At 41.4% G+C, this 15,115-nt stretch overlaps 1 protein-coding gene across 1 annotated transcript in view; it reads left to right on the forward strand.

Moving 5' to 3' along the window:
- Window positions 1-15,115, forward strand: part of FBXL7 (F-box and leucine rich repeat protein 7) — a 430,752-nt gene that overhangs the window by 101,563 nt on the left and 314,074 nt on the right. Inside the window, exon 2 of the mRNA XM_010374093.2 lies at window positions 8,714-8,803. Within this exon, the coding sequence (XP_010372395.2) occupies window positions 8,714-8,803 (90 nt within the window). The remainder of the gene's footprint in view (window positions 1-8,713; window positions 8,804-15,115) is intronic.

Below are 15,115 nucleotides of genomic sequence, written 5' to 3' on the forward strand. Positions count from 1 at the left end.
ATCCTGCCCTCTCCTTCCTCAGCCCCTGCTTCTAATCTTTGCCAGGTGGAACAAAGAATACCAGACGCAAAAACAAAGGACACTGTCCCATGTTTTTTTCTCACAAAAAAATGAAGCAGAGTGCTCAGGATTCTCTGCCTTCACATCCCGCCCCACTTGAAGGCCTCCACCCCTGGAGAAGTCATCTATTTAATCAGTCCCCTTTGGCTTGAAAGAGCTAGTACACTTTTACAATAGGTATTCAGTTTCTTTCCAAAAACTAATATGCACCTGGGCCAGGAATTAAGCCAGATCATTGTTTGAGGTAACTGATGTTATATTATTCTGTAGGGACAGACATTGAACTGTGGATCAAAGAAGATAAGAAATTATTTCAAGAGACCAGTCAGGAAAATAAAAGTGAATTCAAGAATTCAGCGCACAAATATGACCCACTATTCCCTTGATCTGATCCTGAGATCTTGAAAAAAAATTCCCTTACCTTTGGTATGGACATTTAGTATTAAATCAGGTTTTCATGGTGCACCAGCAGCATTGAAAATAAGACAGTGGAGAGAAGCAGAAAATAAGGGGCTGAGGCCTCCACGTGGGTCCGTGTACTTATGTGTGGATTTCGTGTTAGAAGTCAGCAGCTGTAATCCGTGTGATCAATGCAGTGCATATGATCTGGAATAGATATCATGAATCGGTTTTGCAAGAGATGTCTTAGATTCTTAAGAGTGTTGGTAACCATACGACCCCATTGATTTGTTTTCTATTACACTCTTTATTTTGGTTGTGTCATAATATTAATAAATTAACTGTCTTGTTTTAAATAGCTGCATTTGCAAAATCAGCGTGAGCACTAGAAATGAGAAAATAGAAGAAACTTCGTTTTGCATGGTACCTATGGGAATTCTTAAGTTAAAAGGAACTTAAAGTCCCTCACTGAAAGGACTCCCCGTTAAATGAACATTGTCTTCAAACAGTAGGAAAACCTGGCACGCTCTAACAGACAGCCCAGAGGAATGCGTGATAGGAAGACAAGACCAGGACATTCTTCTGCTAACATTGCTGAGTTAATAGTGTGTCCCATTTGACCAAAATTATCGATCCACCAGCTGATTTCAGTGGCTCAGAATTGTGTGTGTGTATGTTAGCCTATTACAGATAACATTTACCAAACTTAGTGTGTTCATTTCCCCTTGCTTTGATGTTTATTTGTATTTGATACCTAATTGTTTGTTCATTTGTCTTCCTTTGGGCCTTTAGCCCACTTGCGAGGAAATTAAAGAAAGTGCAAAATTTTACTTTACCAAATCCAACCAGCACAGTTCCAATGTATTAATGGCCCCTAATGGGGGTTTAGCTGTTGGTCAAATAAACAAATAAACTTTCATGTATGTAAAGCAGTTAGAAAGAGCGGATTTTTCCTGGATATTTAAATTATGTATAATTTATGTCATATATAATATTTATTTTATTTATGTAACAGTAAAATAATTATTTTACTTTTCCTTTCTTAATTTCTGATATAAATTGAACAAATGGGTCAATATTAATAACTCACAGGGTGGGTTCTCACAGGCATCGGTCATGGTTTCATGCTTTACCTGCCAGGGCTCATTTTTTTCTCATAGCAGCCTCTCCCAAACCCTGCAGGGTGGGTACTGTCCTCCCCATTTTTGGTAGAGGTAATGGCTGTCTTTTGTTTGCATGTGCATATCTTTATTTTATGGTTGAGACAAGAGTGCTTAGAAAGTTTGAGAGATGTTCACCTGGGCATGTTGCATCACTCCAATTTCACACGAAGCAGGCAGCCCTGATGGGTGATGTAACAGTGGCTGATGTTTATTACACACTCCTTAGTATGCTACTCACTGGGCTGCTCATTTCACCTGCATCATCCCGGGTTCTCAATACAGCTAATGGAGCGGTCAAGCCACTGCCTGCTTCTCACACTTGATGAATCAGAGCCATCTGAAGGGCAGGTTGAGGCACAGGTTCAACCCCCAGAGTTTTCTCCATTTAAGGGGAGGGAGATGAGGCTTCAGCCTTTGAAGTGGGAATGCCAAAGAATTTGTGGACATATTCTAAAACCAACACAGCTTAGTTATTGCTGGTAGTAGAGTGTCTTTTGCGAGTGAATGTGCTGGTCTTTTATTCTAGTCAAGCATCCTTTCATTTGGTCTATCACTGTGCCAGTGTTTCTTATTGTTTCCTAATGCCAAGGTCTGAGTGTGCCTCCCAATTGGCCCTGACGTGACAATCTGCTCTCTCGCTGTGGCTAATAGAAGCATCTCACTCCACTGTGTTGACTCCCTAAGGCAAGCACCCAACAAACTTTCCTTGACTTGTGATCATGTCAGTGCCCCCATGAAACCCAGGTGACTCCAGAAGCTGCAGCGAAGACTGCCCTGAGCTGGACTGTGCTACCCAGCAGCTTGATGTAGCCATGGTTCTAGCTGCTGGCTGAGCAGTCTGAGAGCAGCTGCTCTGCAGCATCCTTAGCATAGGGAGTGAGGTGACAGCAATTCTACAGCCTCCGGAGTTGCTCTCTATGTTAGTCTGTTTTCACGCTGCTGATAAAGACATACCTGAGACTGGGTAATTTACAAAGAAAAAGAGGTTTAATGGACTCACAGTTCCACATGGCTGGGTAGGCCTCACAACATGGTGGAAGGCAAAAGGCACATCTTACATGGCAGTGGGCAAGAGAGAGAATGAAAGTCAAATGAAAGGGGGAAACCCTTGTAAAACCATCAGATCCTGTGAGACTTATTCATTGCCACGAGAACCGTGTGGGGGAAACCGGCTCCATGATTCAGTTACCTACCACCGGGGAGTCCCTCTCAGAACACGTGGGAATTTTGGGAGCTAAAATTCAAGGTGAGATTTGGATGGGGACCCAGCCAAACCATATCACTCTCCCTTATCCAACACACCCTCTTTTTTCTCAGAAGAATCCCAGAGAGGGAAACCAAAGTCCAATCTGGCTGCTCCCCTCCTGTGCCTCTCTTGCCCCTGGTCTTTTCCAGTGTCACTATAGGGTGGCTTCCTGTGCTCTTCACACCACCTCCCTCTTATCTGGACTTTCCGTATGTACAACTCTAGGGTCTAATCTGACATTCTCACTCTTGATTTTCTAAAGGGGCTGAGAATGTAGGCAGTTCCATCCTGAGACAATAGCTTGACTTGCAAGAACATCGTCATACTGCAGACTTCTGCTTTTGAATATTAGAAACTGAATATTCCCCTTGTTTTTTCCCTGTGAATTCCTTCTGTAACATTTCTTCTCTGAGCACCACCCTCCCCGCCTCCCTCTCCGCTTGAACTCAACAAGGAGATGATTATTGCTTCCAGAAGCAGGGCAGAAGAGCATATCATAGTATCTCAACATAGGATCCTACAAAGATTGTTGGGTATTTCCTAGGTGCTCACAATATCCTAAGTACAGAAACTGAATTATTTTTCTACAAAGATTTGTTGGGTATTTCGTAGGTGCTCACTCTATCCTAAATACTCAAACTGAATTATTTTATTTAATTTTCACAATAACCCTATGAGGCAGGAATTGACCCTCCACCTCATCCCATTTGCAGCTGAAGAAACTAAAGAAACTACAATAGAGAGGGTCTAATAATTTGCCCAAAACTAATAATTGGCCAATCCAGATATAAACCCAGGCCTCTTCACTCCAGATCCTCTATGCTACCTATCCCCATCTACATGGAAGCGGGCCGCAAGCTGCAACATCATATGTAATACAAGATGATACAGTGTCAGTCCTCATTATTTGTGGATTTCATGTTTGAGAATTTGCCTACTTGCTAAAATTTATGCATAATCACCACATCAACTCTTGAGGCACTTTAGGGTCACTCACAAATACATGCAGAGCGGTGAAAAATTTGTGTTGTGCGATGCATACCTTCCCAGATGAGATTTGTGTTGTGCAATGCACACCTTCCCAGATGAGGCTGAACATGGTGACACTCTGCCTTCCTGTTTCAGCTCTCCTACTATGCACAGTGTTCTTTTTGGGGTCCATTTGTTGCCTTTTTTTTTTTTTTTTTTTTTTGCTTTTTGTACTTTTTGTTGCTGTTTTCATTAAGACGACCCCCAAGTGTAGTGTTGAAGAGCTGTATATTGTTCCTAAGTGTAAGAGGGCTGTGATGTTACCAATATGTGTCAGATAAGCTTTGCTCAGACATGAATTACAGTGCCATTGGCATTGAGTTCCATGACAGCGCATCAACAATATGTATTAAATAAGATATCTTTAAATAGAAACACACAAAAACCAAATTGATGTGTTGATCAGTTGATAAAAATGTGAGCAGAGGCTCATAGGAACCTAACTCTGTTTCCCTTTGGGGCAATGATTTGCTAATTTAGTGTTTATGGTTACTTGAGGGAACTTAAATATCTCAAGTTATGAGAATTAACTGTATTGGCCAGGCATGATGGCTCTTGCATGTAATCCCAGCACTTTGGAAGGCCAAGGTGGGAGGATTGCTTGAGGCCAGGAATTTGAGACCAGCCTGGGCAACATAATGAGACCTCATCTCTACAAAAAAAAAAAAAAAAAAAAAAAAAAAAGCTGGGTGTGGTGGTGTGCCTGTAGTTCCAGTTACTTGGGAAGCTGAGTCAGGAGGATCACTTGAGCCCAGGAGGTTTAGTCTACAGTGAGCTGTGATGGTGCCACTACACTCCAGCTTGGGCAACAGAGTGAGACACATTTCAAAAAAAAAAAGAAAACAAAAATAAAAACAAAATATTGATTTACTTATTTAGTTAATTAAATTCTCAGGTATTTTAAAATGTTTTACTTATCAAAGGACATAGATTTTCAATGGTGGTGATACTGCTCCTAAGGGGACACAATACAGCCCCGCAAGAAACACTGTATTAAGCAGAATCACATACATAGTACATAAGAGATATACAGTATATCTGTGGTGGTGCGATTTCATTGGGGGTGGGGTACTTAGGAAAAAAAGTCTAAACAGTTTCCTTGGAGGGTTAAATAATGAGAAAATGATTGAGAAATACTGTCGTAGGGCATAATGACTATTTAATAAGAGAAAGCATGTAAAGCATTTATTAGAGTGCTCAATGAAACATGCACTTATTGTTAGCTATTATTATAAATAACATTATTATTTGTTTCCTCAAACTTATACTCTTTTTTCATAAACAAGCAATTTTTAAATTGGAGTTTGCAGCCCTTTGAGGGATCAGCACACATGTTCTCATGTGTGTCTGAGAATTTTCTCTGAAATTTGTAGTTTTAATTTGTGCTTTCATTTTCATGATAATCTTAAAAATAATGAATAGCTGTGTATTGGTTCCCCTTTATAAGAGAGTCCTGCCATGAGTTATGTTGTCCAAGTTTCCCCATGTTTAAAGGAAGGCGCTTTATTCCAGTGGTTGTAGATGAATAAGCAATCAAAGAGCAGTCTTAAAAGTGTGGCTGATACAGTCAGATTCAGTGAAAGCCACCCAATGCCATCTGTTTGTAGGAGGGAAGGGTTCCCTGAGTTGAGGAAAGTGATATGCAAGTGAGTCCTCACGCAGCCTGGAGTGGGCACGTGCATGCTAAAACCAAGAGAACATTGGCTTTAGCAGCGAGTACTGTATTTAAATTTTGAACGACAGTTTAATCTCAGCAAAATAACATCATCCATCGTGTTAAACTAATGCCGTTAATTTGAATGTTATGGATTTTATTGTTTTTACATTTAATTTGTTATTTTGTTTTAGTTTTATTGTTGAGTCAGAGCTAGAGCATATGGAGTTTATTTCTAGTTTTCCATTTGCACATCACTAAGCAACAATATCATAAAAATAATTTAAGTCTACGTATTGATGTTGCACAATAATGTTATTTGCTTATTAAATGGAGTGGTTTGGATTATAGAGGTTTGAGGAGTGAAGTAATGAACTCAAAGAATTATAGATTGAGCTGCTAGGAATAGGTTTTCCAGCAGTTTCCCCTACCAGATATGGACACTGAGGCTGCAGGGAGAGAAGTGAATGTCAAAGGTCAGAAAGCAAGAGAGTGGTAGACTGGGGTCAGAGGCCAGGTGGACATACTTCTAACTAGGTGCCCAGTCTGCCATATCAACCAACTTCCAAAGATGAACCATGGCAGATAGATGGCCACAGCTACCAGACCACAAAGGCTGGTTAGGCAAAAACAAATGGACAATTACTGCATTGTTTTGGTTAATTCTGAGGGTAGAGGTTGTGGAAGGGGTGGGGACAAAGGGAATAACGGATTTGTTCAGAGCCTAAGTCCCAATGAGCAATGGGCGATAGTGAGAGGAAATGATGGCCATGTTTCTAAGTTCCCTGATACTCCCATCAGTAATATCACCTGAGCCATTCCCTCCTCAAGTGATATTAACCATCAGCCTGGATTGTTCTGTGACTTTCATCATAAGCAAACAAAACTCCAAAGTCTGAGGAGTTCTACTCTGTATGAATTTGGACTGTAAGCTTATGCTACTTAACTAGAGTTCTGTACTGTCTTAGTCCATTTGGGCTGCTATGACCAAACACCATAGACTGGGGGGCTTATAAACAACAGAAATGTATTTCTCACGGTTCTGGAGATAAGTCAAAGATCAAGGTGCCGGCAGATTTAGTGTCTGGTGAGGATGCACTTCCTGCTTTATAAACAGTCTTCTGCTGTGTCCTCATGTGGCAGAAAGCAAGGAAGCTCTGTGGGATGTCTCATAAGAGCACTAAGCAGAGTCCTCATGACCTAACCACTTCCCAAAGGCCCCGCCTCCTTATTCCATCACCTTGGGCGTTAGGATTTCATCATGTGAATTCTGGAAGGACATAAACATTCAGTTCATTGCATTTACCACAGGGAAGAAAAGACTGTTGGAAAAGGATGTTTCTCAGCTGCACGTAAGAGTTTTGATCATCACTTGTGGAGCAAAAAGAATTCATCTGTGATATAACTAGTTGGTCATTAGCGATAGCTTTCTTTTGTTTTGTTTTGTTTTGGTTTGGTTTTGAGACGGGCTCTCACTCTGTTGTCCAGGCTGGAGTGCAATGGCACAATTTTGGCTCACTACAATCTCCGCCTCCCGAGTTCAAGCGATTCTCCTGCCGCAGACTCCCAAGTAGCTAGAATTACAGGCATGTGCCCCCACGCCTGGCTAATTTTTCTATTTTTAGTAGAGATGGGGTTTCATGATGTTGGCCAGGCTAGTTTTGAACTTTTGACCTTAAGTGATCCATGCATCTCAGCCTCCCAAAGTGCTGGGATTACAGGCGCGAGCCACCGTGCCCGTCCAGCAATAGCTTTCTATTGCTGAATAAAAACATTACCACAAACTTAGCAGCTTAACATAGGAGCACTTATTATTCCACAGTTTCCTGGAATCAGAGTTCTGAACCTGCATTAGCTGGATCTTTTGTTTGGGTCTCACGGTGCTGCAGTGAAGCCACTGGCCAGGGCTGGGCTGTCCTCTGATGCTCACAGTCCTCTTCAGTGCTCACTTGGTTGTTGCCAGAACTCATTTTCTTGTCGCTATAGAACTGACGGGGGGAGGGGGGGGCTTGCTGCTTCGAAGACAGCAGGAAGGGTCTGTCTCCTCCAGGCCGTCTTTTATTCACCTAATTAGGTCAGGCCCACCCAGAATTATCTCCCTTGTCATTAATTCAGTTAACTTCTTAGGGACTTTACATCTGCAAAATGCCTTACCTTCACCACAGCCTATTGGTTAGAGGCCAGTCACAGGTTCAACCCACTCTCAAGGTGGAGGAGATGATGCGGACCTGGCTACCGTGAGGGTGTCTTAGGAATCTTCCCACCACAGTCAGTAGGTTTCTCCATAAAGTGTGGTTCATATTTACAGACTTTCATGTAATATTTGAAGAATGTTTCATGTGATATTTGAAAAATGTTTAGTAATATTAATGTATATGACTATATTAAAGGTTAGAAGGGATCTCAGCCTTGAGCTAAGATTATTTAGACCAGGGCTTCTCACCTTTGGTACTATTGAGATTTGGGCTGGATAATTCTTTCTTGTGGGGACTGCCCTGTGCATTCTAAGATGTTTAGCAACATGCTTGGCCTCTACCCACTAGATGCTAGTAGCACCTTCCACTCATTTGTGACAACCAAAAATGATATCAGATATTGCTAAATGTCCCCTTGAATGAAAAATCATCTCTAGTTGAGAACCACTGTGTTAGAAAAATGAAATGTTTTTGTTGTGTTTTGTTTTTGAAGGAGGACCTATTAAGCAGGGAATTCGTTTTTTGATGTGATGCAGCCATTTGGAGTTAGCAGGCTCTTGCTCCTCTGATTATGCCTTATTCTTTGCTTGTTTCCTTTATTGAAAAATGCATAATTTATAGTTGCAAATAAAAAATTAATGCAGGAGATGTGTTCCCCACGTGTACTTTCTTATTCACATCTATGCCAAAAAGAGATTATGTTATCATATTTGACTATGTTTTATAATCTTGTCTGAGTTTATAGTCAAGCTATATTATAAGAGGACTTTACTTCTACTATAACATGGATCATATTTCCCAAAAGATATTTAATGCATAAGGCAAAAAAACTTAATAAACTCCATTCTTTGTATTATAGCTGCTTTCTTGGAAATTAGTGATATGGCTTGGTGTGGGACCGTGTAGAAGGCATGGTCCAGGTCTGAAATTACAAATCTCAAAAGCTGCTCATTCCTGTTTCTTCCAGGCAAAGGCAGCTCGAGCATCTCATCTGACGTGAGTTCAAGTACAGATCACACACCCACCAAAGCCCAGAAGAATGTGGCTACCAGCGAAGGTAGGCAGCTGGTCTTCATTATCTCTCTTTTTTTCTTCACAGGGCTGGCTATTTTTGGAAGAGAAATAAAGTGTGGGAGCATTAGTTCTATTCTCCTGAGTGGGAGCATATGAGATCCTTAAAAATTAGAATGTTCAGAGTCTCCCTAAGTTTTTTTGTTGCTGTTGTTGCACTGCAGTTACTGTTCATGAGAATTGATTTGATGGGATTCAAGTGCCACAATTATAAGGCAAATGTTGTTGTTTTGTGAAAATGGAATAGGCTGAATTAGGGGAAGGCTTTACAATATCATATACCTTGTCTTTCAGTATAAAAAATGGTATTATTTTAAAATCCTTGTGCTGCAGTTGAATATTCCTAGAGGAGCTTTCAAAATAGGCACACCTGGAATTCGAGATTTTGACAGTGGGTTATCATAGTCATGTTATTTGTATAACTTGAGTTAATCTCCAAAATTTGGGAGTAGGAAAAAAGGAGGTTTCTTGATTATTATTATTTAAAGAATATGTAAGAGGTCCTCCCTGTCAGGACAAAGATTGGTCGCAGTGATATTCTCGATAAGAATTTGTATGTGGTAATACATGTTAGAATTCCACTGCTTTTCAATATGGAAGCTTTGGAGTTACTACTTACTTGTTTGAGTGTGGAATTAATTGTTTCTCTGGTAATTATTTAGTGGAAAGTTGACCCAATTATAGAATCGGCTCTTTTGATTTAATGTTAAACATGATTAAATGACTTTCTGTCTGAAAATGCGTTCTTACTAAACTAATTGTCAGATGAAAGTCCAGTTTAAACATCCATGCCATTGATAATGAGAGACCTTGAGCTGTCAGCTAATTTTCATGACATTGTGTAGTGCCTGTTTTCCTAAAGTGTGTAGGATGTTGTGGATGCACACTTGTAGTTTTTTGTTTCAGAGATTTAATTTCTGTTGGTCGTAATATTGGGCATGTACCCATGGGCTGACATTGGCCATCTGAGATCCATGATTTCTATCTGCGTTATGATTTATGTATTGTAATTGTATGTGGTTTACATTTGCTGGTGTATGTCTTCTCTTTGATATGTTTTGTCTTAGTGTGCTTCAAGTAGCAAAGAATTAACTTCTCTGGGTTAATAGCTTTTATAACTGGATTATATTCTCCGTGCTTAAAACCTTAGCATTGTTTGATGCATTTCCCCATCGTAAGGCTGGCAGATTGGAGTGTTCTCTTCAGTGTACAGAAGCACCAGGTAGCAATCCAGTTTTAATTTTCTGCCTGTTAATGCAGGTATGGGCATTAGATCATTAATGAAATTCAGTTAAGGTAATGTACAAATCTCGTCAACTGATTCTAGACATTTATTTATTTATTGAGACGGAGTCTCGCTCTTTCGCCCAGGCTAGAGTGGAGTGCCGTGGCACGATCTCGGCTCACTGCAACCTCTGCCTCCCGGGTTCCAGCGATTCTCCTGCCTACAGGCACCTGCCACCATACCCAGCTAATTTTTGTACTTTGAGTAGAGATGGAGTTTTACTACGTTGGCCAGGCTGGTCTCAAACTCCTGACTTCAGTTGATCCACCCCTCAGCCTCCCAAAGTGCTGCAATTACAGGCATGAGCCACCGCACCCGACCTGACATTTACTTTTGAAGCTTTCATTCTTAGGAGCCATAGTGGAAATCATTTCAGTTTAATATAGTGCAATCCTCTCTAGTCAGAAATCTGTTTTGCGAGATTATCAATGTTTTCTACCAGTATTTTACAGTCACTCTTGTCCCCATAATTTGTCTAATTTGAATGGCTATCCAAGTAGAAAGTTAAAAGCAGGTCAAATAATCTGTTTTTAAAGCTCTCTTATTTTTTCTCCTTTTCAAATATAGAAAATACAAAACTATATGAGCTGTGTTGAGGGGTTGCGGGAGGGTATTGTGGGACCTCATGCATTTAACAGTGTCTGCTTTTTATGCTTCCAAAGGGGGAAAAAAACTCTGTAGGGACTTTACATTTTCATTTTCTTGTGCGTTTCCCTTATGAGGAGGTGCAGGCCCAGCCAGTGTTGTATATATTTTGTCACAGTGTATTTTGTGTTATTCTGAGGGTAGAACAGGAGAGAAAAATAGGAAAATGTTATGTTCATATGGAACAGAGTTTTAAGCAACTGGGCTAAATTAGTGAGGAATTTCCTTCTAGCTTTTAAGTAGAAGAGCCGTGTCCCCATGAAAAATGCTGCCCATTCCCTTGCATAACTGAAAAATTTATAAAGAAAAGATTAAGTTCTGCTATTTGTGTGTCTGAATCCTTTTTGCTGTAGTTTTTTAAAATCAATTTATACTTAAAATATTAAAAAAATAGAATAGATGTGGACACACATTACGTTAAAATGTATTTCAGGGATATTTGCAGGTATGATTAGATTTCCTCTCATCAGGCTGCTTTTTCAATACGGATCTAGAGTAGCCAGTGCTAATTTCCTCCACGCACAGGAGACAGAGTCCCAGGAGGAGACTGTTCACGATGAGTCATTAGGGCAGCATTCTCTGACCTCCAGAGGGTGGATCTCAACTATGGTGCATAAGTTTCTTCTCACTGGGAAACACCTAGGAAACCACTGAGGAAGAAGCAGAAGGCAGACACCGACTTCTCCCTCAGACTCTTAGCACTGGAAGAGATCTGAGTTACCCCAGATTACCGGTGGCCTATCCAGACGGGTCTATAGCAACTTCAGTCCTTGCCTCCCCAGAAGAAAGAATTCGACTGAGGGACATAAAACAGAAAAATAAACTGAAGCATGTTTCAGAGCAGGAATGGAAGTTTATGTATAAAAGCCTTAGAAAAGAAAAGAAAGAAGGTGTGCTTGGAAGAGACTCAAGTGGGCACCTGAAGGTCATGTGCCCCGTTTAATGGGAATCCTGGGACTGTTATAAGCTCACCTCTTTCCCATGGTTTTTCCCTTAGGGTGGTCTTCCCACATGCGCAGAGCCTTCCTTACCCTTGGGAACTGAGCATGTGCAGTGTGTATAGGAAGTTGTATGCATGTCCATGCCCATCTGAGTATTTCTTCCTTTTTCCGGTGGAGTGTACCTGGAAGATCATACTTTGCCATTTTTGTCTCTTAATATACATGCCCAGGAAGCGGGTTCTCCCTGGAGTCTGCATTCAGTTAACAACTTTTAACCTGTTAAGACAGGTGTGGGCCATCAGGAGCTTGTCTCTCTCTGGTTGTGGAATTACACTTTTTAAAAAGACTAGGCCAAACCATCACTGACATCGCTAGTTGGGGTGGGGTGGGAAGCCTTCTCCTGCCCTGCTCATGCCTACCTAACTACCTGTAACAAGACTGCAGAGGAGCCACGCTAAAACTGCTTCTTGGATTCTCTTCCCACTGTTTTCCAGAACTATGTTTAACCTTTGATGTTAAGAAAATATTGGATGTAATTGGCTTTCCAGGAGCCAATTGATTATGGTTATTTTCTTCAATTCCTTGATGTTCTCATGATTTTTCACCTCTGGATTCACCAATATCGCCTTCAGGGAGCACAGGCAAGATTCTTAGTTTAAAGGTCTGAATGGTATTGGTTTTTTAAAATGACATGTATTGTAAAGGATAATACTCAGTTTTCCTGCAGTCTTTGAAAACCATGGCTGTACCTGCAATAGCCAGGTTGGAAGCATTTTGCAGGAGTGTTGACCTTTTCCCTGATGGGATAGATAGGGAGGGTTCACATTGCTTCCCTGGTTGGTGATGTGTGTGTGTGTGTGCATTTGTATCTGACATCTACATGGTAGCTAACCACACAGGTGTTGTCACTTAGTAGGAAACACATAGCTAACCAACTACTCCATGCAATTGTGCTGGTAAATAAAGTGAGGACATGGGGATAGAGGAAACAGAGGGCCCTCACATAATCTGCACTTTACCTCAGCTGCAGCTAGGAATGGGAATTAACTGTAAATGGACAGGAAGAATCTTACTGGGGAGATGACAATGTTCTGAAATTGGATAGTGATGATAGCAGCACACCTCAGTAAATTTAGTAAAAAGTATTGAATTAAAAAGCACTCTTAAAAAAGAGTGTTGGAGCAGGTACCACTTCTGCATGATCTTTAGACTTATATCTGAGTCATCACAAACTATTCTTTTTTATTTTTAATTTTTTTTTTTTGAGACGGAGTTTTGCTCTTGTTGCCCAAGCTGGAGTGCAATGGCGTGATCTTGGCTGACTGCAACCACCTCCTCCCAGGTTCAAGTGATTCTCCTTCCTCAGCCTCCCAAGTAGCTGGGATTACAGACGCACACCACCACGCCCAGCTAATTTTTTGTATTTTTAGTAGAAATGGAGTTTCACCACGTTAGCCAGGCTGCTCTCGAACTCCTGACCTTAGGTGATTTGGCCGCCTTGGCCTCCCAAAGTGCCGTTATTACAGGCGTGAACTACTGCGCCTGGCCCAGAAACTATTCTTTGAAAATGCTTCTTGCAACTTTGGGGAGAGATCAGGCTAGCAGACCCATTCCGAGGGGAGGTTTGGCTGGTGCACAGAGCAGGGTTGCACGCTGGCCCCAAAACTTCTCAGATGCTCCAGATCTGGGGCAGAGCTGGCCTGAAACTCATAGTGAGTTCCTGGACTAGTGTTCCCAGCCCGGCACGTGGTGCCTGGTTAGAACTGACTCATCATAGTAAATTATTTCCTGGAAAGTTCTGGAAGAAATGTGAGATTGTAGAGTCATGGGTTTCCCAAACATTGGTTTTGTGTTTTTTTTTTCTTGGCTTTTCCTGCATAGTCTCTCACCTCAACTCCGATTTTATGTGTTCTAGCACCCAACCCTAATGGTAAAGACATTGAATTTATCCACTCCAGTAAGTCTGTTTCTTTGCTAACGACTTACGATCTTCCTGTCTGTCCAGTATTCTAACTAATCCACTCTGGGTCGTAAGGCTGTTCCCCTAGGCACAGTGGGCACATTTTGGTTTTAATTCATGAGAGCATGGCATTTTTGATCCACTGGGAGTGTTCCATTCCCAAGTCTCATGCCAAAGTCCAGGGCATCTTAATTTTGAGACTCTAAAGCCATAGCCCTTGTAAAGAACTGGCAGCCAGCAGGGCTTTCTCCCTGATAAGTGGTGTAGACGTTCTTTACAGCCTATTGTATTTCTTGTGACAGTTTAACTTTCTAATTTCCTGACACTGTGGGGGGCAGGGGTTGGGTTCAAGTATAGAAGGCTGGAAATTTTCCATTTTTCCCAACATAATCTACATTCCCACATTGTAAGACACTGCTTAATTCTTTCCAGTTGTGTTACTATTCTTTCTCTTTCGTATTTTTCAGTCTTTCTCATTCATGGGGTATTCTCTCCTATACTGGAAAGAGGGGCCTCTGACCTTCAGTTATGAAAGTCACATCCAGCCCATGGTTGGAATAGAGCACACAGCAGAGCTCGTTGGGTAGAATCAGTTGGATTAGGTTAATTAGGAAGAAGCTTCCTGAAAATAGGAAAATAGCAAGCTGAGCCTCAGTTTCTTTCATAGGACTGAAAGGCATGAGCCTATGGCTCTACAGGCGGGCGGCTCAGTCTTTTCTGGAGCTGGGGGAAGGCAAAACTGTCAGTTTAAAGGTCAAATTTGATTGGCTGATGAAGAGTCGGCTTCAGCCAGCTGCTCTTTAAACAGGACACAAATTCAAATTTTGAACCCATTGATAGCACGGGTTATTCATATGATAGCTTGAATAACCAATCTGCACATTGATTATCAAACCAGACAACCATGCAGCCAAAGGATTTTCAAAGTTACAAAGCGCCTTGTCAGTTTTCAGATCCAATACACTCATTTTTACAAATATCTGTAGCACAGAGAAATGAAGGGATTTGTTTGTTTTCTTTTTATTTTTTTGAGATAGAGTCTCACTCTGTCATCCAGGCTGGGGTGTAGTGGCATGATCTCAGGGTCACTGCAACCTCTGCCTGTTGGGTTCAAGTGATTCTCCTGCTTCAACCTCCCTAGTAGTTGGGACTACAGGCATGTGCCACTGTGCCCTGCTAATTTTTATATTTTTAGTAGAGATGGGGTTTGCCATGTTGGCTAGGCTGATCTCGAACTCATGCCCTCAAGTGATGCCCCTGCCTTGGCCTCCCAAAGTGCTGGGATTACAGGCGTGAGCCAGCATGCCCAGCAAGGGTTTGCTTGTGATTACACACCTAATAACTGGTCAGGCAGGAGTTTGATGCAGCATTGCTTTGATCAAATTAGAAAAAACATAACCTTCACTATTTAATTATCTTTCGCCTGCCTGAGTTCTAGCTGTCTGTTCTGAGCTGGTTGCAGAGCTG

Source organism: Rhinopithecus roxellana, chromosome 3 (genome assembly GCF_007565055.1).
Source record: "Rhinopithecus roxellana isolate Shanxi Qingling chromosome 3, ASM756505v1, whole genome shotgun sequence".
Taxonomy (NCBI): Eukaryota; Metazoa; Chordata; class Mammalia; order Primates; family Cercopithecidae; genus Rhinopithecus; species Rhinopithecus roxellana.